Genomic DNA, 20759 nt, shown 5'->3' on the forward strand with positions numbered 1-20759 from the left:
CCTCACCCCAAGTTGAAAGATCCACCTTGGAAACACTCAAGGAATCCTGACTGGAGAAAAACATCTCACAAGCTCTGAGCACTGCCTTTCAGTACCACGCTTTTTTTTTTTTTTTTTTTTTTTTACCAGTTTTATTGAGACAGAATTCACATTCCATACAATTTGCCCTTTTAAAGTGTGCAATCCGGCCGGACGCGGTGGCTCACGCCTATAATCCCAGCACTTTGGGAGGCCAAGGCAGGCGGATCACAGGGTCAGGAGATCGAGACCATCCTGGCCAACATGGTGAAACCCCGTCTCTACTAAAAATACAAAAAATTAGCCAGGTATGGTGGCAGGTGCCTGTAGTCCCAGCTACTCAGGAGGCTGAGCAGGAGAATGGCATGAACCCGGGAGGCGGAGCTTGCAGTGAGCTGAGATGGCGCCACTGCACTCCAGCCTTGGCAACAGAGCGAGACTCCGTCTCAAAAATAAAGTGTACAATTCAATGACTGTCAGTATATTCACAGAGTTGTATAACCATCACCATTGTCAATGTAAGAACATTTTCATCACCCCCAAAAGAACCCATGTACCCATGAGGGGTCACGGTACCTTCCCCAGGCCTTGGGAACCACTAATCTTACTTTCTGTCTCTATCAATTTGCCTATTCTAGATATTCAAATAAATGGAGTCACACAGTATTTATCCTTTTGCAAATGGCTTCTGTCACTGAGCATGTTTTCCAGGCTCACCCATGTTGTAGGATGGATCCATATGTCATTCCTTTTCGTTGCTGAATAGTATTCTATTGTATGCATGGAGCATATTTCGCTTATCCACTCATCAGTTAATGGACATCTGGGTTGGGTCCACTCCATGGCAACCACAGAGTGCTCCAGTAAACCTTAAACAGATACAAGTCTCCTTCGGTAACAACACTCATTCTCTGGTTCTGATCAAGCCAGCTAAGTATTTACATAAAGGATATTCTTTTTTTTTTCCAGCAGATCTTCTACACGAGAAAATTAAGAGCTATGACAAAGCAAGGCTCTAGGAAATAAAAACTAAATAATAATTGTAGAAACGTGTTCTTGCAATGAGGCCCAAGTAAAGAAACAAAATAAAATAGAAACAATGCCCAGCGGCACACAGTAAGATTGAAATTCTCCGTGCGCTGCTCCAACAAAATTTCAACTCATTAAAATCTCATTATACTAATAATATGTTTTCCAGATAAATTTAACTAAAACATCCCCTTCCCCTAACAAAGTGCAGACATTCTCAGCAGCAGCAGTGCAGGACGTGTGAAGACATGGGCCAGTTCCCAGGGTAGCGCGTCTTCTCGTCCCATCTCTGCAAATGACTACGGCCAGGACCACATCACAAGTGACAGCTTACTGGGGAGATGAGCCTCTACAGTTCCGAAGCCCCAGACTCTTCACTTCAGAGTCTCACTCTGTTGTCCAGGCTGGAGTGAAGTGGCTCAATCTCCACTCACTGCAACCTCCGCCCCACCCCCGGTTCAAGCGATTCTCCTGCCTCAGTCTCCTGAGCAGCTGGGATTACAGGTACCCACCACGATGCCCGGCTAATTTTTGTATTTTTAGTAGAGACAGAGTTTTGCTCTGTTGGTCAGGCTGGTCTTGAACTCCTGACTTCAGGCAATCCACCCACCTCGGCCTCCCAAAGTGCTGGGATTACAGGCATGAGCCACTATGCCCGGCCTAGATTTTCTTAAGTGAAAGCAATTCTCCCAATATGTCATATGGCCTCATTGTATGTTTATTATTTTGTCTGCTCACCACCAACCCAGGCCCTGGTCTCTTCTCCTCCCAGACCTCTTCTCCACCTGATGGATAAAGTGGGGGAGTGGCCGTGGTGGCAATAAGAATGGAGATGAGATGCCAATGAGAACAAAGGATGACACCTATGTAGGGTATTTATTTATTTATTTATTTATTTTTTTTTTTTTTTTTGAGATGGAGTCTCGCTCTGTCGCCCGGGCTGGAGTGCAGTGGCTGCATCTCAGCTCACTGCAAGCTCCGCCTCCCGGGTTTACGCCATTCTCCTGCCTCAGCCTCCCAAGTAGCTGGGACTACAGGCGCCCGCCACCTCGCCCGGCTAGTTTTTTGTATTTTTTAGTAGAGATGGGGTTTCACCATGTTAGCCAGGATGGTCTCGATCTCCTGACCTCGTGATCCGCCCGTCTCAGCCTCCCAAAGTGCTGGGATTACAGGCTTGAGCCACTGCGCCCGGCCTATTTTTTTATTTTTTTAATTTTTTTTTCAGGTAGGGTCTCGCTCTGTCACCCAGACTGGAACGCAGTGGTGGAATCTCAACTCACTGTAGCGTTAGCCTTCCATGCTCAAGCCGTCCTCCCCCTCAGACTCCCTGAGACCACAAGCATGGGCTCAGGGAGGCTGGGACCACAGGCATGGGCCACCATGCCTGGCTATTTTTTTCTATTTTTTGGTAGAGATGGGGTCTCACTATGTAGCCTAAGCTGGTCTCAAACTCCGGGGCTCAAGCAATACTCCTGCCTTAGCCTCCCAAAGTGCTGAGATTACAGGCATGAACCACTGTGCCTGGCCTGTAGGACTTTTATTATGTATCAGGGCCAGTCATTTCCTCCAGTACTTCATTATTAAAAGTTTCAAACACATAGAAACATGTAAAGAACTTTATTTTATTTTATTTTTTGAGAGGGAGTCTTGCTCTGTCACCCAAGCTGGAGTGCAGTGGCGTGATCTTGGCTCACTGAAACCTCCACCTCCCGGGTTCAAGTGATTCTCCTGCCTCAGCCTCCCAAGTAGCTGGGACTATAGGCCCATGTCACTGTGCTCAGCTAATTTTTTGTATTTTTGTAGAGATGGAGTTTCACCATGTTGGCCAGATTGGTCTCGAACTCCTGACCTCAAGTGATGCACCCGCCTCGGCCTCCCAAAGTGCTGGGATTACATGTGTGGGCCCCCACTCCCAGCCAAGTAAAGTTTAAAGTGAACACTTGTAAACCCACAGCCTACAGTCCACCACTCACCTTTTTCTATACTTGTTTTATTCCACATCCATCCACCCCTCTCTCTAATCCTGAAATCCATCAGCTTTCATTTCCAATTGCTGCTGGAAATAATTCCCACAAACTTGGGGACTTCAAATGACACAAATTTCTATCTTGTGGTTCCAGATGTCAGGAGTCCAAAATGGGTCTCACTGGCTAAAATCAAGGTGTCACCAGGGCTGCATTCCTTCTAGAAGCTCCAGGAGAAAATCAATTTCCTGGCCTTTCCGGCTTTTAGAGGCTGCCCACATTCCTTGGCTGCTGGCCCCACATCACTGCAACTTCCACCTCCATCATCACTTGTCTCTGACTCTGACCCTCCTGCCTCCCTCTCATAAGGACCCTGGCAATCACACTGGGCCCACCCAAATAATCCAAGCAATCCCATCCCAAGGTTCTTAACTCACTCACACCAGCAAATTCCCTTTGATCACATAAGAGAACATATTCTCAGGTTCCAGGTATTGGAATATAGACATTTTGGGACTATTACTCCATCTACCATACCATCTTTTTTTTAACGCATTTCAAAGTAAGTTGCAGACATCGGTACTTTTCCCTCCAAGCACACACATCACTAACTAGAGTTCAGTATTTATCTATAGTTCTTTTATTTCTTTGGAGTTAAAATGTACATGCCATGAAATGCACAAATTTAAAGTGCACACTCAAAGAGTTTTGACAAATGCTGCACCTGTGTATCTCAAACCACTCTCACTATAAAGAATATTTTCATAACAACAGAAAATTCCCTCCTGCTCCTCCCCAAGCAACTCCTGCCCACAGCCCCAGGGGCAACCACCATAGATTAGCTTTGTCTGTTGTAGAACATTGTAAAAATCAAATTAGCTGGGCGTAGTGGTATACACCTGTGGTCCTAGCTACTTGGGAGGCTGAGGCAGAAGGATCACTCGAGGCCAGGAGTTCGAGGCTGCAGTGAGCTATGATTGCACCACTGTACTTCAGCCTGGACATCAGAGTGAGATCTCATCTTTGAAAAAAAATGAAATGAAATGAAATCACAGTGTGTACTCTTTTGGTCTGTCTTGGTTTGCTCAGTATAGTGGTTTTGAGAGTCTCAGGTGATTTCCTGTACCGGCACCTTGTTCCTTGACACTGCCCAGGAGCATTCCATCCTGTCAATTATTGCTGTCCGTGTATCTGTTCACCTACTGATGGTCCCCAAGCTGTTTCCAAGTACCAGCTGTTATGAATGAAGCTGCTATGAACATTCCTGTACAAGCCATATTCTTATAGATTCCTACCTTTTTTTTTTTTTTAACATTCTTGTACAGTCTTCTTATAAATTCCTGCTTTTTTTTTTTTTTTTTTTGACAGAGTCTCACTCTGTTGCTTAGGCTGGAGTGCAGTGGCATGATCTCGGCTCCCACTGCAACCTCCACCTCCTGGGTTCAAGCGATTCTCCTGCCTCAGCCTCCTGAATGGCTGGGATTACAGGCATGCACCACCATGCCCAGCTAATTTTCATATTTTTAGGTTTCACCATGTTGGCCAGACTGGTCTTGAACTCCTGACCTCAGGTAATCCGCCTGCCTTGGCCTCCCAGAGTGCTGGGATTACAGGAGTGAGCCACTGTGTCCGGCCATAGATTCCCACTTCTGTTGAGCAAATCTATCTAAGATTTACTGGAATTGCTGGTTCATAGGAAGGGTGGTTATTTGGTTGTAAAAGAAACTACCAAGCTGATTTCCTCAGTGGCCACACCACTGCACATCCCTCTAGCTTGTGTGAGTAGCAACTGTCCTATTCTCACCACATCTTCCAGCCTTTCCCATGGGTCTGCAGGGCCTTCCCTGTGCTTCTCGTGTGCATTTCCCAGGTGGTCGGTGACGGGGAACACTTTTCCAGATGCATATTGGCTATTTGTCAATCTTCTTTGGTGACATGTCTGTTCAAACCTTTTATTTACCTACTCTTTTACTGCGTTGGCTGTGGGTTTTTGTTTGTTTGTTTGTTTGAAACGGAGTCTCGCTCTGTCGCCCAGGCTGGAGTGCAGTGGCGTGATCTCGGCTCACTGCAAGCTCTGCCTCCCGGGTTTGCGCCATTCTCCTGCCTCAGCCTCCGAGTAGGTGGGACTATGGTACGGGCGCCCGCCACCATGCCCGGCTAATTTTTTTGTATATTTAGTAGAGATAGGGTTTCACCGTGTTAGCCAAGATGGTCTCGATCTCCTGACCTCGTGATCCACCCACCTCAGCCTCCCAAAATGCTGGGATTACAGGCGTGAGCCACTGCATCCGGCCGGCTGTGTTTTTATTCTTGAGTTGCAGGAGTTCTTTCTGTCTCCTGGACTCCAGTCTTTTATCAAACATGTGTTTTGCAAACATTTTCTCCCACTCAATGGCTTGACCAGGTCCAGCCTTTTTGTTTTTTTATTTTTTGGTTTTTGAGACGGAGTCTCACTCTGTCGCCCAGGCTGGAGTGCAGTGGTGCGATCTCAGCTCACTGCAACCTCCACCTCTCGGGTTCAAGAGATTCTCCTGCCTCAGCCTCCTGAGTAGCTGGGATTACAGGAGCGCTCCATCACGACCAGCTAATTTTTGTATTTTTTAGTAGAGGCGGGGTTTTGCCATGTTGGCCAAACTGGTCTCGAACTGCTGACTTCAAGTGATCCACCAGCCTCAGCCTTCCAAAGTGCTGGGATTACAGGTGTGAGCCACCGTGCCCAGCCCCAGGTCCAGTTTTAAGTACATTTCTTTAATAACTCACTCAATTCTCTAATGACCCTATGAGTTAAGTACGCTTTACGGAAGAAGAAACTGAGGCACAGGGTGGGGAAGTACCTTCCCCAGGGTCACAGCTCCAGGGCCCAGAAAGATCAGTTCAAGCCCATGCAGTTTGGCCTCAAGAGCAATCACCCTAACCACTACACCAGACTGCCTCTTGCTTGCTGGGCAAATACACAAAGATCACTGTAAATGGTCATCGCTATCTCCCAGTGAAATGGGAACACACCACACCCCAGGAAGACAGGAACCACGCCAACAATCTGAAACGGAATGCAGGGACATGATGGTGCCAATGGACAAAGGGGAGCCCCCACCCTGCTGGAGGCGTGACATTTAAGTCAACAGGGCAGAGAGTTGCCAGAGCAGAGAGAACAGCGGGCGTGAGGGCTTTGAGCCAAGGAGGATCATGGGACCTACAGAAAGTGAACGAAGACCCCATGGCCAGGCCAAGGGAGAAGAGCTGGGAGCTGGAGCTGCGCCGGGCTGGGTTGGACTGGACAGGCACTGGGTGGCTGGCGAGTATCTGGACTTGGTCCTGGAGCAGCATGAAGCCACTAGAGTTCTGTCGTCTTTCTATAAACACCAACAAGTTCATTCAGCACAAAAAGGATCTAATTTGTCTCCTCTAGCGCATCTTCCTAACACTGGGGCTGAGTGCAGCCTAAATGCCAGGAATGATACCAGCTTACTAGGAGCCAGCCGGGAAGACGACTCCCATCTGAATCATTCTTCCAGTTTAGCAGGGTCAGTGGCAATGAAGAGCCACACCACCTGGAGTTAAAACTCACCTGCTGGCAGAATGACCTCGAGCCTCTCTGAGCCGATGTTTGCCCATCTACAAAATGGGAATAACCACGTAATACCGACTTCCCAGCTTGGAGTGAGGAGTAAACAAGGGAATAATGCAGGAAGCATCTAGCACACTGCCTGAGTCATCAGCAGGACCTGAGTCTTAGCTACAGTGTGATTATTATAGACTCCATTCTGATCTGTTTTTGTTTTTTTGAGACAGGGTCTCAGTCCATCACCCAGGCTGGAGTGAAGTGGTGCCATCTCAGCTCACCACAACCTCCACCTCCCAGGCTCAAGCGATCCTCCCACCTCAGCCTCCCGAGTAGCTGGGACTACAGGCACAAGCCACCATGGCTGGCTCATTTTTGCATTTTTGGTAGAGACAAGGTTTACACCATGTTGGCCAGGCTGGGACTACAGGCAGGTGCCACCATGCTCAGCTGTTTTTTCTTTTTTGTTGTTGTTTTGTTTTGTTTTGTAGAGATAAGGTCTCACTGTATTGCCCAGACTAGTCTCAAACTCCTGGGTTCAAGCGATCCTCCTACCTTGGCCTCCCAAAATACTGGGATTATAAGCATTTGTTTTTGTTTTTAATCTTCTTTTAACTTTTACCCTCACTTCTCAGATTATCTTTATTATTATTATTATTATTATTATTTTGATACAGGGACTCACTCTGTCACATAGCTGGAGTGCAATGGCGCAATCATGGTTCACTGAGCCTTGATCTCCTGGGCTCAAGCGAGCCTCCCACCTGAGCCTCCCAAGTAGCTGGGACCACAAACGTGCGCCACCATGCCTGATTTTTTTTTTTATTTTTAATAAAAATGGGTTATCTCTATGTTGCCCAGGCTGGTCTTGAACTCCTGGGCTCAAGTGATCCTCCCATCTCAGCCTCCCAGAGTACTGGGATTATGGGTATAAGCCACCACACTCCTTCTATTAAACTTATATATATCAAGAATAAACTCGGCCGGGCGCGGTGGCTCAAGCCTGTAATCCCAGCACTTTGGGAGGCCGAGACGGGCGGATCACGAGGTCAGGAGATCGAGACCATCCTGGCTAACACGGTGAAACCCCGTCTCTACTAAAAATACAAAAACTAGCCGGGCGAGGTGGCGGGCGCCTGTAGTCCCAGCTACTCGGGAGGCTGAGGCAGGAGAATGGCGTAAACCCGGGAGGCGGAGCTTGCAGTGAGCTGAGATCTGGCCACTGCACTCCAGTCCGGGCGACAGAGCGAGACTCCGCCTCAAAAAAAAAAAAAAAAAAAAAGAATAAACTCATTTAGATTTTACTTTGAAAGACATTACAGTTGACTCTTGAAAAACACAGGTTTGAATTATATGAGTCCACTTATATACAGATTTTTTCCAATAAACAGACTGGAAAATTTTTTGGAGATTTGTGACAATTTGAAAAAACTGCAAACCACGTAGCCCAGAAATATTTTTAAAAATTAAGAAAAAGTTAGATACGTGACAAATGCATAAAATATACATAGATACTATTTTATTATTTGCCACCATAAAATACATATAAATCTACTACAAAAAGTTAAAATGTATCAAAACTTACACACACACAAACACAGACTGTGTTCACAGTTGAGAGAAAGGTAAACAAATGTAAAGATGTACTACCTATGTATTTATTTTATTGTATTTATTTTTCTTTTTTTCTTTTTTGTTTTTTTGAGACAGAATCTCATTCTGTCACCCAGGCTGGAGTGCAGTGGCGTGATTTTGGCTCACTGCAACCTCTGCCTCCTGGGTTCAAGTGATTCTCCTGCCTCAGCCTCCCAAGTAGCTGCGACTACAGGTGCCCACCACCACACCTGGTTAATTTTTATCTTTTTAGTATAGGCAAGGTTTCACCATGTTGGCAGGCTGGTGTCGAACTCCTGACCTTAAGTGATCCACCCACCTCTGCCTCCCAAAGTGCTGGGATTACAGGCGTGAGGCACCGTGCCCGGCCAAGATGCAGTATTTAATAATAACTGCATACAATTAACTGCAGTCCATACCACACCACTGTAATAGTAGCCACCTCCTGTTGCTATTGCATTGCTTAGAACATTACTTGATGTTAATTATCTCCACTTGAGCAGTTCACCGCTCCAGTAAATTGCATATCATAGTAAAAAAAAAAAAAAAAGTGATCTCTTTGGGTTCTCACATATTTTTCATCATGTTTAGTGCAATACCGTCAACCTTGAATAACACCATGGGACCCACACAGAGAGCCACTTGTGATGCTGGAAGTGCTCCCAAGAAGCAGAGAAAAGCCTTGACGGCCGGGCACAGTGACTCACACTTGTAATCCCAGCACTTTGGGAGGCCAAGGCGGGTGGATCACAAGGTCAGGAGATCGAGACCATCCTGGCTAATACGGTGAAACCCCATTTCTACTAAAAATACAAAAAAATTAGCCGGGCATGGTGGCACACGCCTGTAATCCCAGCTACTCGGGAGGCTGAGGCAGGAGAATCGCTTGAACCCTGGAGGCGGAGGCTGCAGTGAGCCGAGATCGCACCACTGCACACCCACTCCAGCCTAGGCAACACAGCCAGGCTCCATCTCAAATTAAAAAAGAAAAAGAAAAGCCTGACATTCCAAGAAGCTGAATAGCTTGAGATGTTGTATGATAGGGTGAGGTCTGCAGCTGCAGTTGCCGGCCATTTCAGAGCATTCATCTTGTAAACACATATTGTAAATGTGCGGCATCGATAACCACAGCACAGGACTACAAATGCATTTTCTCTTCCTTATGATTTTCCTAATAACATTTTCTTTCCTCAGGCTCACTTTATAGTAAGAATACAGTACATAATGCATAGAACATACAAAATATTGTTAATTGTTTATGTTATCAGCGAGGCTTCCAGTCAACAGCAGGCTATCAGCAGTTAAGTTTTGTGGGAGTCAAAAGTTACACATGGTGGCTGGGCGCAGTGGCTCAGGCCTGTAATCCCAGCACTTTGGGAGACTGAGGCGGGAGGATCACCTGAGGTCAGGAGTTTGAGACCAGCCTGGCCAACATGGTGAAACCCTGTCTCTACTAATAATACAAAAATTAGCTGGGCGTGGTGGTGCATGCCTGTAATCCCAGATACTCGGAAAGCTGAGGGAGGAGAAGCACTTGAACCTGGGAGGCAGCGGTTGCAGTGAGCTGAGATCGCACCACTGCACTCCAGCCTAGGTGACAAGAGCGAAACTCCCTCTCAAAAAAAAAGAAAACCGTTACACGTGGATTTCCAACTGCATGGGGGGTCAGTGCCTTTTAACCCTGTGCTGCTCAAGGGTCAATTCTATTAATTTTGAAACAAAAAGAAAAAAGATAGGGATAAAAACACTTCAAATTAAGCTTTGAGCCAGATGTTTCTTAAGAGCTGGCCATGGTGGTGTGCACCTGTTGTCTCAGCTACTCGGGAGGCTAAGGCAGAAGGATCCCTTGAGGCCAGGAGTTCAAGGCTACACTGTCTGATGATCTGGCCTATGAACAGCCACTGCACTCCAGCCTGGGCAACACAGCAAGACCCCCATCTCAAACGTATATATATGTATAAAGACCCCCATCTCAAATATATATATGTATAAAGACCCCCATCTCAAACATCTATATATGTATAAAGACCTCATCTCAAACATACATATGTATAAAGACCCCATCTCAAATACATATTCATAAAGAATATATGTATAAAGAATATATATATTCTTTATAATTATAATTATAATATAATTGCTGTTGCAGTAAAAGAATGCAGACACAATGCAATCAATTCTAGAAGTATTCTTTATATTCTTTATACATATATTCTTTATATATTTTTATTTGTATATTCATATATATATACATTCCATTTATAGCAAAAATAAATTCTGAACACCATATGTGCATGAGGCCCCGCCCCGGACCTCCCCCTTTCTCCAGCCTTGTCAGGGGCACTCTATCCTCATGTGTAAAGTGGGGCCTGGTCATTTCTAGTTCCCTGGAGTCTGGAGTAACTTGAGAAGCAGAAAACAACAAGGGCAGACAGGGCTCTGCTGAGACAGCTGCTTCCAGGAGTGTCTGGATTGGAGCAAGCAACGTACGCAGGTCCTAGGAGTGCTAAAATTTTCACTCCCTCTTTAACTTTTTAATAGCTTAACATTCAAGGCTAGATTCTGTGAAATTGTAATTTTTCAAATGAAAACAAGTATAGTAATGCATGACTTTGTAAGAGAACAAGCAAAGAAATTCCTAAGATGGCGTTGCTTGGGGAAATCAACATTACTGACTGACTGTGGGTAGCTGGCAGGTAAAGGTTCAAAGGCCAAAACCAAGCTCATCATTTCAAATGGCAAAGCTTAAAGGAGCATGCCTCCAACTACTAACAGGCAAGCATAAAGAACTCCCACTCAGAGACTGCCAAATGTTCTCTGATGCCACAGGCTGGTGAGGAAGGCAAGAATGCCTCCTGGTGCCCATCTGAGATGCCCTCAAATTCTGAGTACAAGGAATTCCAGCTCAGAAACACCTGTTTCTCCACATACGCAAAGCGGGTTACTCAGCCAAGTATACCTCAAAAGAGTATTGGAGGCTGGGAGTGGTGGCTTATGCCTGTAATCCCAGCACTTTGGGAGGCCGAGGCGGGCGGATCAGTTGAGGTCAGGATTTTGAGACCAGCCTGGCCAACATGATGAAACCCTGTCTTTACTAAAAATATAAAAAATTGGCGGGATGTGCTCGCTTGAACCCAGAAGGTAGAGGTTGCAGTGAGCCGAAATCATGCCACTGTAGTTCAGCCTAGGCAACAGAGCAGGACTCTGTCTCAGAAAAAAAAAAAAATCTAGTATTGGGGATGCTTCCTAGTCATAGATGGCAAGGGGAAGAGTTAAGATACCAACATTCTCATTGCAATATCTTAAAGGATTTACACAACTTTTGTTTCCAACAGTCAACTAGCTGTTGTGTGACACTCAATGGGAATAAGGCAGCCAGTGCCGCTGAAATGAGCCAGCACTAGACCTGGAAAAGGCTTTATTTCTGGGGATGACAGCCACACAGCAACTAACCCTCCAAACACACTGCTAGTCTGGCTGACTGGTCCCAGCATTCTTTTTCCCTAAGCCCCGACTCAGCCAAAGAATCCTTCTCAACACAGGGTTAGGCAGTTGTCCTAAACTGAGCTGACTTGCCACTTCTGCTTTACCACATCCCAGCTCTGGAGTCTGGAGTTTGTGTCGATGCCTCCAGTCATCCACATTCATCCATAACAAATTCTGATTGAGCGCTCACTCAATTGCTGATAAGGCTTCACTTCCTCACACGACAAGTGCTGCTTTGCTCCACAAGGGACCCTAAGGAAGAGAGGCTTAGAGAGAAGAAGCAACAGATCCGGCACAAGGAGGCGGGCTGCACCACCCCGCCGGACATTCTCTGAACCAGGGCAAACTCAGCAGCTCAGAAACGCAAAGCTGGGATCTGCCCACAATTTCCCATATTAGAAATGTTGAAACGAGCCCCCAAGCTTTAACACACACAGCCTCAAAGGGTGTGTTCAGTCCCCACAGCCCAGATACTCTCAGTCAGAACGTCAGAGGAGGTAAAAGACTCCGCTGGTTTCCCAGGGTTGATCAAGTTACTCCCCAGATGCTGGGAGCCCTCAAGACTGGACAAGACCAAAACTGCTACTCATTCCATCTTTTCTTGTAACCAGGGGGAAGGCTGTCATTTGAATATGTCAGCCTGAGGTATCACAATGATGCAAAGCCACAGAACACTTCTCGGATTGATTGCACTGTGTCTGTATTCTTTTATCAAGACAGCAATTAGTATGGAGAAGCAGATTACCACCACTGAGCCAACATATGCTCATAACGTCCTCCAAATCTGCTTTGCAGCCTCTATGTGATGCAATAAATAGCAAATATATTAGGAGATAAACCAATTTGTCGCCTGAAACCTAAAGTGTAACATGTACAGCTAAGGCAGAGACATTTTGTTAGGGTGTATCTTTTATGTGATGGAACCACGTATTTGAAAAGAAGAAAACGGCTAGGTAAAGGTGCCTGCCCCGTGCCAACCACAGCAGGGAGGAATCGGTCCAACGGAGCACTTAAAATCCATAGTCGCAGCAGGGATGAACCCACTTACATCCAATAAACACCCCTTAATTATTCTGACTGGACAGGGAGCGCGAGGGTAAGCAACTTCAGGATGCGCAATCAACATTAATTCCACAGCGGTGGGGCAGGAATCAAGGCAGAGCCCCTCTGACGAGTGTGGGGTTGCCAAGGTGATCTGACTCTGCTGGAAGGTCTGTAACCAAGGTACTGGCAGAATCACTGAGAACCTGCCCTTCCTCCCCAAGCCCTGAAAGGCAGGGAAGAGTCATCACTTGTGGCCAAGCAGTGCTTTTACCTTTTCTACAGAAGCAGAGTTTCCGAGAGCTCTTAATAGGCCTTCAAGGAAAAAAAAAAAAAAAAAAAAACCACATGGTGCAGGTTGACTTTGCTGCCCCAGACAACAGAATGCATGGGCAGAACATACAATGAGAAATTTAGGGTTTGAAGATTATAGTCAGAATAATAATCAAAGGAAATGTAGCTGAGCCACCCACTTCCTCTCAGCTCAAGAGAAAAGAGGCCCTCACTGGAAAATGGTCTCCAGGGAGTTCCACCCACCTCCCCGAGGAGTGTCCCCCATGCAGGCGCTGGGCAGCATCACGGTGACCTCACTGTGCCTTTCCTTCTCAGACCAACAGCTGTCCATCCCCCAATGGAGGCAGCCTCTGCTCGAAGGAGGTCTGGATTTAGAGAAAGGGGTGTGGAATTGTCTTTCTCTTCGTTGGCAGGGTCTGTAAAGAGCCTCACAACGCAACAGCTCCAAACAGGACCTCCACCATCCCCTCTTCCCCATAGAAACCACAGTGACCATGGCCCTGGTCCCTCACCCGCCAAATCCCCCAACTTCGGACCAGCCACTCCCCCTCTGCGTTGGCTAGGAGGCCCGCTGGCCTTCCCAACACGCCACAGCCACCGTTCTACCAGCCCTGACACCATTAGAGAGGTCATGTGAGCACAGAGGGCCTAGAAATGAGGAGTCTGAAAAATCATCCAAAAGAAACCACACTCCCTGCAAATCCTTTCCCACCCCTCCCACCAACAAGGATCTGGGTCCTCTTTCATTTGTGAAGGTCAGCATCAGAGTGGCTGGAGCCGGCTAGAAAACAGTGTGGAAATCACCCACACGCCTGCATCCACCCACGCCGCCTCCTCGGGGCGTGGCCTCTGCCCCACGCCACATTCCTGCCTGTCTGCCTGCCTCCCCGCCGTTCCCCCATTCTGTCCATTCCCCACTCCCTAAAGCCCCACTGAAATCGGCCACCCCTGCCAAACCCCAGCAAGGGTTCCAAGCTCCCGTGCTTGCAGGACACCAGGGCTGCTCACCTCTCAGGTCCCCAGTCAGGGCTGGCCACAGCCCACAGGCTACACCGTGGCTCAGCCACTGGGAGCCTTCCTGGGGGTCTCCTCAGGGGCCCCTTCCCCATCGCTGGGCTGATTTCCAGCCATCCTAGACACTCAGCCAGGACCACTTCCTCCAGGGAGGCCCAAAACCTCAAGTCTGGGTGGTAAGATTCCCATGGATCAGTCTCCGCATCTGCCTGCCCCTCGAACCATCCTGAGTGGGGCCTGAGCCACAGCTCACCTCCCTTCACTGGTGCGTCTTAGTGTTTGGGGTCAACCCACCGTCTACATAACTGATGGCTCTGTGTAAAAGATGGACACCCTGAAGGAAATTATCAGTTGCTGGTTTAAGGCCTTGAGATTTCTCTCCTGAAAGTTATTTAAAGTCCACAAAAAAACAATACTTTCAACCTTCAGTTCAATGTCGCAGCTACCTAGTGATTTCTATCTTTTTTTCTCTCTCTCTCTCTTTTTGAGACGGAGACTCACTCTGTCGCCCAGGCTGGAGTGCAACAGCATGATCTCAGCTCACTGCAAGCTCCTCCCGGGTTCAAGTGATTCTCCTGCCTCAGCCTCCTGAGTAGCTGGGATTACAGGCGTGCACCACCATGCCCGGCTAATTTTTGCATTTTTAGTAGAGATGGGGTTTCACCATGTTGGCCAGGCTGGTCTCAACCTCCTGACCTCAGATGATCTGCCCACTTCAGCCTCCCAAAGTGCTGGGATTACAGGCATGAGACACAGCGCCCGGCTAATTTTTGTATTTTTAGTAGAGACGGGGTTTCCCCATGTTGGCCAGGCCGGTCTCAAACTCCTGGCCTCAGGTGATCCACCTGCCTCAGCCTCCCAAAGTGCTGGGATTATGTGTCTGGCCTCTTGATTTCTTTAGATCTAGTTGATGAGGTCTCAATATCTTGCTCATTAATCACTATTTCTACATCAAATGCTTAGGAGATATCAGGATCAAGAGAAGGGGAAGACAAGCCACTGGCTGGGAGAAAATATTTGCAAAACACATGACTTGTATCCAAAATATATGAAGAACTCTTCCAACCCAACAGTAAGGAAACAAACAAGCAGATTTAAAAATAGGCCAAGGCTGCGCACTGTGGCTCACGCATGTAATCCCAGCACTTTGGGAGGCCGAGGCAGGTGGATCTCCTGAGCCCAGGAGTTTGAGACCAGCCTGGGCAACATAGCGAGACCCCATCTCTACAAAAAACACAAAAATTAGCTGGGCATGGGGGTATGTGCCTGTGGTCCCAACTACTCCAGAGGCTGAGGCATGAGGATCACTTGAGCCCCAGGAGGTTGAGACTGCAGTGAGCCAGGATTGTGCCACTGCATTCCAGCCTGGGCTACAGTGAGACCCTGTCTCAAAAATAAAATAAAAATAAAAATAAATAAAATACAAATGAGCCAATGACCTTAACAGACACTTCACCGAAGAAGATACACAGATGGCAAATAAACATCTGAAGAGATGCTCCACTTCATACATTATCAGGGAAATGCAAATTGAAACAGCAACGAGACGCCACGATACACCTATCAGAACTCCAAAATCCAGAACACTGACACCACCAAATGCTGGCGAGGGTGCGGAGCAGCAGGAACTCTCGTTCGCCACCGGTGAATAAAAGTGGCACAGCCATCTTGGAAGAGAGTTTGGTAGTTTCTTCCAAAACGAGACACGCTCTTATCTTACCATACGATCCAGCCATCAAGCTCAAATGAATTAAAACCTTATCTACACATAAAAACCCACACGCGGATGTACACAGCAGCTTTATTCATAACTGCTAAAACTTGGAAGCAACCAAGATGTCCTTCAGCAGGTGAATGGATCAACAAACTGGCACATTCAGACAACAGAATACTATTCAGTCTAAAAAGGAATGAGCTACCAAGCCATGAGAAGACATGGAAGGGCCTTCAATGTATATGACTGAGTGGAGGAAGCCAATCTGGAAACGCTACTGTATGCTGTATGATCACAACTATACGATAGTCTAGAAAACGCAAAAATATGGATATAGTAAAAAAAACAAACACACAAACCAAAAAAACAATCCGTGGTTGCCAGGGGTTTGGGGAAGTGGAGGGATACACAGGCAACAGAGAGAGGATTCTGGGGTCAGCGACACTCCTCCAGAGGTGACTGTAATGGTGGGTCCATGTCACTCTACATGCATCCAGAACCACAGAATGTCCAACGGCAAGAGCGATCCCTAATGTAAACTATGAGCTTGCGGAGACAATGATGTCTCAATGTTGGCTCATGACTCTACCACACAGCCTGGGGGCACTGATGGAGGTGAGAAGGGATAGGTGGGGACACTTTGTATTCTTTGCTGGATTTCACTGTAAACCTGAAACTGCTTTTTTTTTTTTTTTTTTTTTTTTTGAGACGGAGTCTCGCTCTTCCGCCCAGGCTGGAGTGCTGTGGCCTGATCTCAGCTCACCGCAAGCTCCGCCTCCCGGGTTCAGGCCATTCTCCTGCCTCAGCCTCCCGAGTAGCTGGGACTACAGGCGCCCGCCACCTCGCCCGGCTAGTTTTTTGTATTTTTAGTAGAGATGGGGTTTCACCATGTTAGCCAGGATGGTCTCGATCTCCTGACCTCGTGATCCGCCCGTCTCGGCCTCCCGAAGTGCTGGGATTACAGGCTTGAGCCACCGCGCCCGGCCTGAAACTGCTTTAAAAAATACGTAAATATATATGTGAATATACACACACAGACACACACACACATATATATATTTGATACAGAGTCTTGCTCTGTTGCCCAGGCTGCAGTGCAGTGACGCAATCTCAGTTGACTGCAACCTCCGCCTCCCAGGTTCAAGCGATTCTCCTGCCTCAGCTTCCCATGTAGCTGGGATTACAGGTGCATGCCACCATGCCCGGCTAATTTTTGGAATTTTAGTAGACATGGGGTTTCACCATGTTGACCAGGCTGCTCTCGAACTCCCAACCTCAGGTGATCCACCCAACTCGGCCTCCCAGAGTGCTGGGATTACAGGCATGAGCCACCTCGCCTGGCCCACACATATTTTTTTAAGGTAATCAGGGGATAGAAACTTCCTGAATGTGTTGCTCATAAAAGAGGGACAGAACCTCCAGACTGGCTGCTCTGGCCCTGCTGGCTTCAGCTCTCTCTGAGAAACCTGACCCTGGCCACTGGGCAGTGGCACTTGAGGTTCAGGGCCGAGCACAGCACAGAACAGGCCTCTTGTGGCAAATGTGTGGAGCTCTCCACCCAACCTCTTCCACGCAGGGCCTCGCTGGCCGGGGCGGGCCATCCGCCTCTGAGGATTTCCAGCAGCAGCTGGGCTGTCCCTGACCCCCCGTCCTGGCCCATGGGACCTGCGGAGCCTCCCATCCCATGGGCACAGTGGGGAACCCTGTGTGCTGTTGGGGGGGTCTTCCCTCCACACGGGCTCCTCTAAGCCCCAGTAAAGCTGAACTCAGGTTTGAATCACGCTGTCCTTTCACGTCCCCAGAGCTTCTGTGGGGAGCCCGGGGGGTTTCCCGTGTTCCTTTCCATTTTGCGAATGCCTACAGTTAATCACAGTTCCCTTTTCTGACCCGGGCCAGCACGTGACACACCTCCCGTGGCGCATCCGCCTTAATCACGCCCGCTGTGAAGCTCATTCTCAGACACTTCCTGCACTGCTTCCTCCAAACCCCAGGGCCCCACATTTCCTAACCCCCTCTCCTCTGGAACAGGCCAGGTCACTCATCCCAACCATCCCTCTCAAAAGTCCTTCTGTGCCTTGTCACACCCCTGCCTGAAGCTGGAACCTCCCCGATGAACCCGCCCCCTCCCCCAGCTTCCCCCTCCTCCCTTAGAGTCCTCAACTCAGGAACACATCAGAGCCACATCCGCTCTCCCGAATCCACCCTCAACTTTCTAACAAAGGAGGAAATGAAGCCGATGGTGCAGCAGGCAGGGTCGTGGAAACCTCCCAAGCACCCAGTCACTCTCTGGTAGGCAACCAAGCATAGCTCTGATGGCCCAAAGTCAGGGTCAGGGGCTTCTCTCACCCTGGAGTGGCCAGAAGCACATGTTGCCAAGGCAAACGTGCTTGCAGAATTACCCGCAACTCTCAATTATTCAAGGCCTCATTATTCAGTCTTCCTGGCTCCTCCACTTCCCAGGAGACCACACAGAAGCCACTAAACCCTTCCCAGTCCAGCCTATCCCTCAATTCCTGCGCCTGGATCCAAGGAGGGTTTGTGGCCCTCGGTTTGCCAGGCACCCCAACCCTGAGAACCGAGGCAGGGTGCCCAGCTCACCCCCAGCAAAAGCAGCATCAGCAGTGTCCAGCGTCCTGCTCCTCCTCCTGCCTCCACGCCCGTTCTACTCAGCACAAGATGCTTCCTGCTATTAGAATTCTTGGTGCATTTGAATTAAACCAGGCTGGGCCTGAATTTTCTAGGCACACATCAATTCATAGGCAAGGAGGAGAAGAACTGTGTACTCTGGAATTTGGGCCCCGTCCATTACTTTGGGTGTGTGTTCTTCCTATTCCGAGAGCGTAAACGGCACCTAAAATAAGCTGTAAGAGCCCAGAACATTCCGGTTCCTTGCCGTTCTATGAAAGACTTTCCTCTGGTTCCTTCTGGCCTCCACTCAAGTGTCCCCTTCTCAGAGGCCTCCCCTGGCTCTGATCGCCCTGTTCTATGTGCTCTGGGGCATGTCATCACAGCGCCACTTGTCTTACTCATTCCTTGTTCCACGAAAGCAAGCACCCCGCCCCCACTCTTTTCTTCCTAGGGTCGGAGCAGCACCTGGCCCATGGCAGGCGCACCACAGGCTGTGAGCTGAATTGTGAGGGGAGTGTCACTTGCGTCTATAATTGTTGCAAGCCATAAAAAGGAACCGAAATGGTTTCTGGTGAGGGTGCTGATGACTGCATGGAAGAACAGTAGGGATGACAGAGAGAAGGGTGACAGCCACTAATCATGTCATTTAGAAGAGGTGACTAATACAAGCCACAGTGGGTCGTCCAGTGTAAGGCTTGAGAGAAGAGTGGCCTCTCCGCCAGGAGACCCACTGAAGGGGACAAGACCCTACCCTCCTGGAACAGGATCACGGGTGGGAAGACACACATCCCCTGGGGTCACAGGCGTCCCTGGGAGAAAATGGCTGGGGAACCAAGCGTTCCCTGCACTGTACACAAAACCTGGGGGGCAGGCGCATGGGGGCACACACATGCCTAGAGGCAAATCTGTCACATGTGTTCCCAGAGTACACACATCCCTAGGAATACAAGAGTCCCAGGGAAGAAATGAATGGGGGACCTGCAGCCCGGGGTGCACGAATCCCTGGAGGCAGAGGAAGAGTTCCCAGGGATATGTCAGGCCCAAGTGGTTTAAGAAAACCGTACTGCATACCCACTAAGGGAGGGCTCCTTCCCAGGTACCCACCTGAGGCCGGCCTTTCTCCATCTGCCTTGCCACAGCAGCTCCCCACCTCCATTCTTTGTAAGCTCCCCGCACCTCTCACCAATCTGAAATCTCACTATAGGGCACGGTCCCAGGGGCAGAACCTCCCCACCCAAGCAGAAAATTCAAGAATGTATCTCCCAGGAGGCCCTGGGCAAGCGATACACTTAAAGACATCAGACTATCCCCTGCAACTCTCAAATTCTTTAAAACGTACGAGGTTGCTAGTGTTTCGTGAGCACACGCCATAAAAACTTAAATTTTAATGCGATCTCTGCAACTCTTGCTCGCAGGCCTCCCAGGCCTCAGACCTGCACGCCCCGAGTCCCGCACCCCTCAGGGCGCCCGCGCAACAACCAGTAGCGGGTCCCCCAGGCCATGCCTGCCCTGCACACGTGAGTGTCACTGCTCATGGAATGAACGGTCACCCCGCGCGGCTGGCGATGCCGCTTGCCCAGGGAAGAGCTAAACACCCGGCGGCCGGAGCAAGCGAGGGCTCCGCACGGTGGCCCGAGGTCCCCGCCGCGCAGGCGCCCGCACGCGCGTTTGGCAGACTCCTGAGGCCACCGCGGCCCCACGCGCCAGGTCCCGGCCGGTGCTTACTGTATAGGCCTGGCCTATCCCGAAGGTCGCGCAGCCGCGGGGGCGGGAGGGGGCGGCCCCGTGGGGCGCTGGGGGCCCGGGGCGGGCGCAGCCAGGCAGGTCCACAGGGAGTCGGCGGGCGCGGGCGCGCACTCACCCTCGCGCGCCCTCCGCTTCCTGGCCAGGGTGCCGCCCAGCTTGCCCAGGAACGACTCGTCCTTCTTCATCCTGCGGGGCCGCGGGGTGGGCGAGCGCGGCGCGGAGGACATGGGCCGCGCGTGGGGCCGGCGGCTGGCGCAGCGCGTGTGGAGCCGCCCGGTCGCCCCGGGGAGTGGCCGAGGGCGCGGCCCCGCCGCCGGCCCCCGCCCCGCTCCCGCCCCCGCCCCCGCCCCCGGCCTGGAGCGCGGCCCCGGCGGCCCGGATGCCCGAGGCCTGCTGGTCCCAGGCGGAGCCGTCTCCGTCCCGCGCCGCCGCTCACACTCAGGCAAGGGGTGTGGGGCCACCCCGGGAGCGGCGCAGCCTTTTCCCCACACTTTGGAGCCCTGGGCTGTGCTCGGCTCCGCTAGTGGTGCCGAATCCAGGGGGCAGCGCGACAAACACCATTGCCACGTGGGTGCGGCCTCAGGACGTCCTGAAAGTCGGAGAGAATCAAGTCACACGAACGTGGCCGGTCTGTTGTAGAGCTTCTGCC

General features: G+C 49.6%; 1 protein-coding gene across 4 annotated transcripts in view; it reads right to left on the reverse strand.

Moving 5' to 3' along the window:
- Positions 1–20453, reverse strand: part of PARVB (parvin beta) — a 144028-nt gene extending 123575 nt beyond the window's left edge. The window contains exon 1 of one of the 4 annotated variants that reach the window (XM_033233677.1): positions 20226–20445. In XM_033233677.1, coding sequence (XP_033089568.1) covers positions 20226–20337 — 112 coding nt within the window. In that variant the 5' untranslated portion in view covers positions 20338–20445. Of the gene's footprint in view, positions 1–20225 lie in introns of all 4 variants that reach the window. The other 3 variants (XM_033233678.1, XM_033233676.1, XM_033233675.1) reach the window with 3 other exon arrangements.
- Between the last annotated feature and the right edge of the window lie 306 nt (positions 20454–20759).

The sequence above is a fragment of the Trachypithecus francoisi genome, unplaced genomic scaffold (genome assembly GCF_009764315.1).
Source record: "Trachypithecus francoisi isolate TF-2019V2 unplaced genomic scaffold, Tfra_2.0 Lachesis_group14, whole genome shotgun sequence".
Taxonomy (NCBI): Eukaryota; Metazoa; Chordata; class Mammalia; order Primates; family Cercopithecidae; genus Trachypithecus; species Trachypithecus francoisi.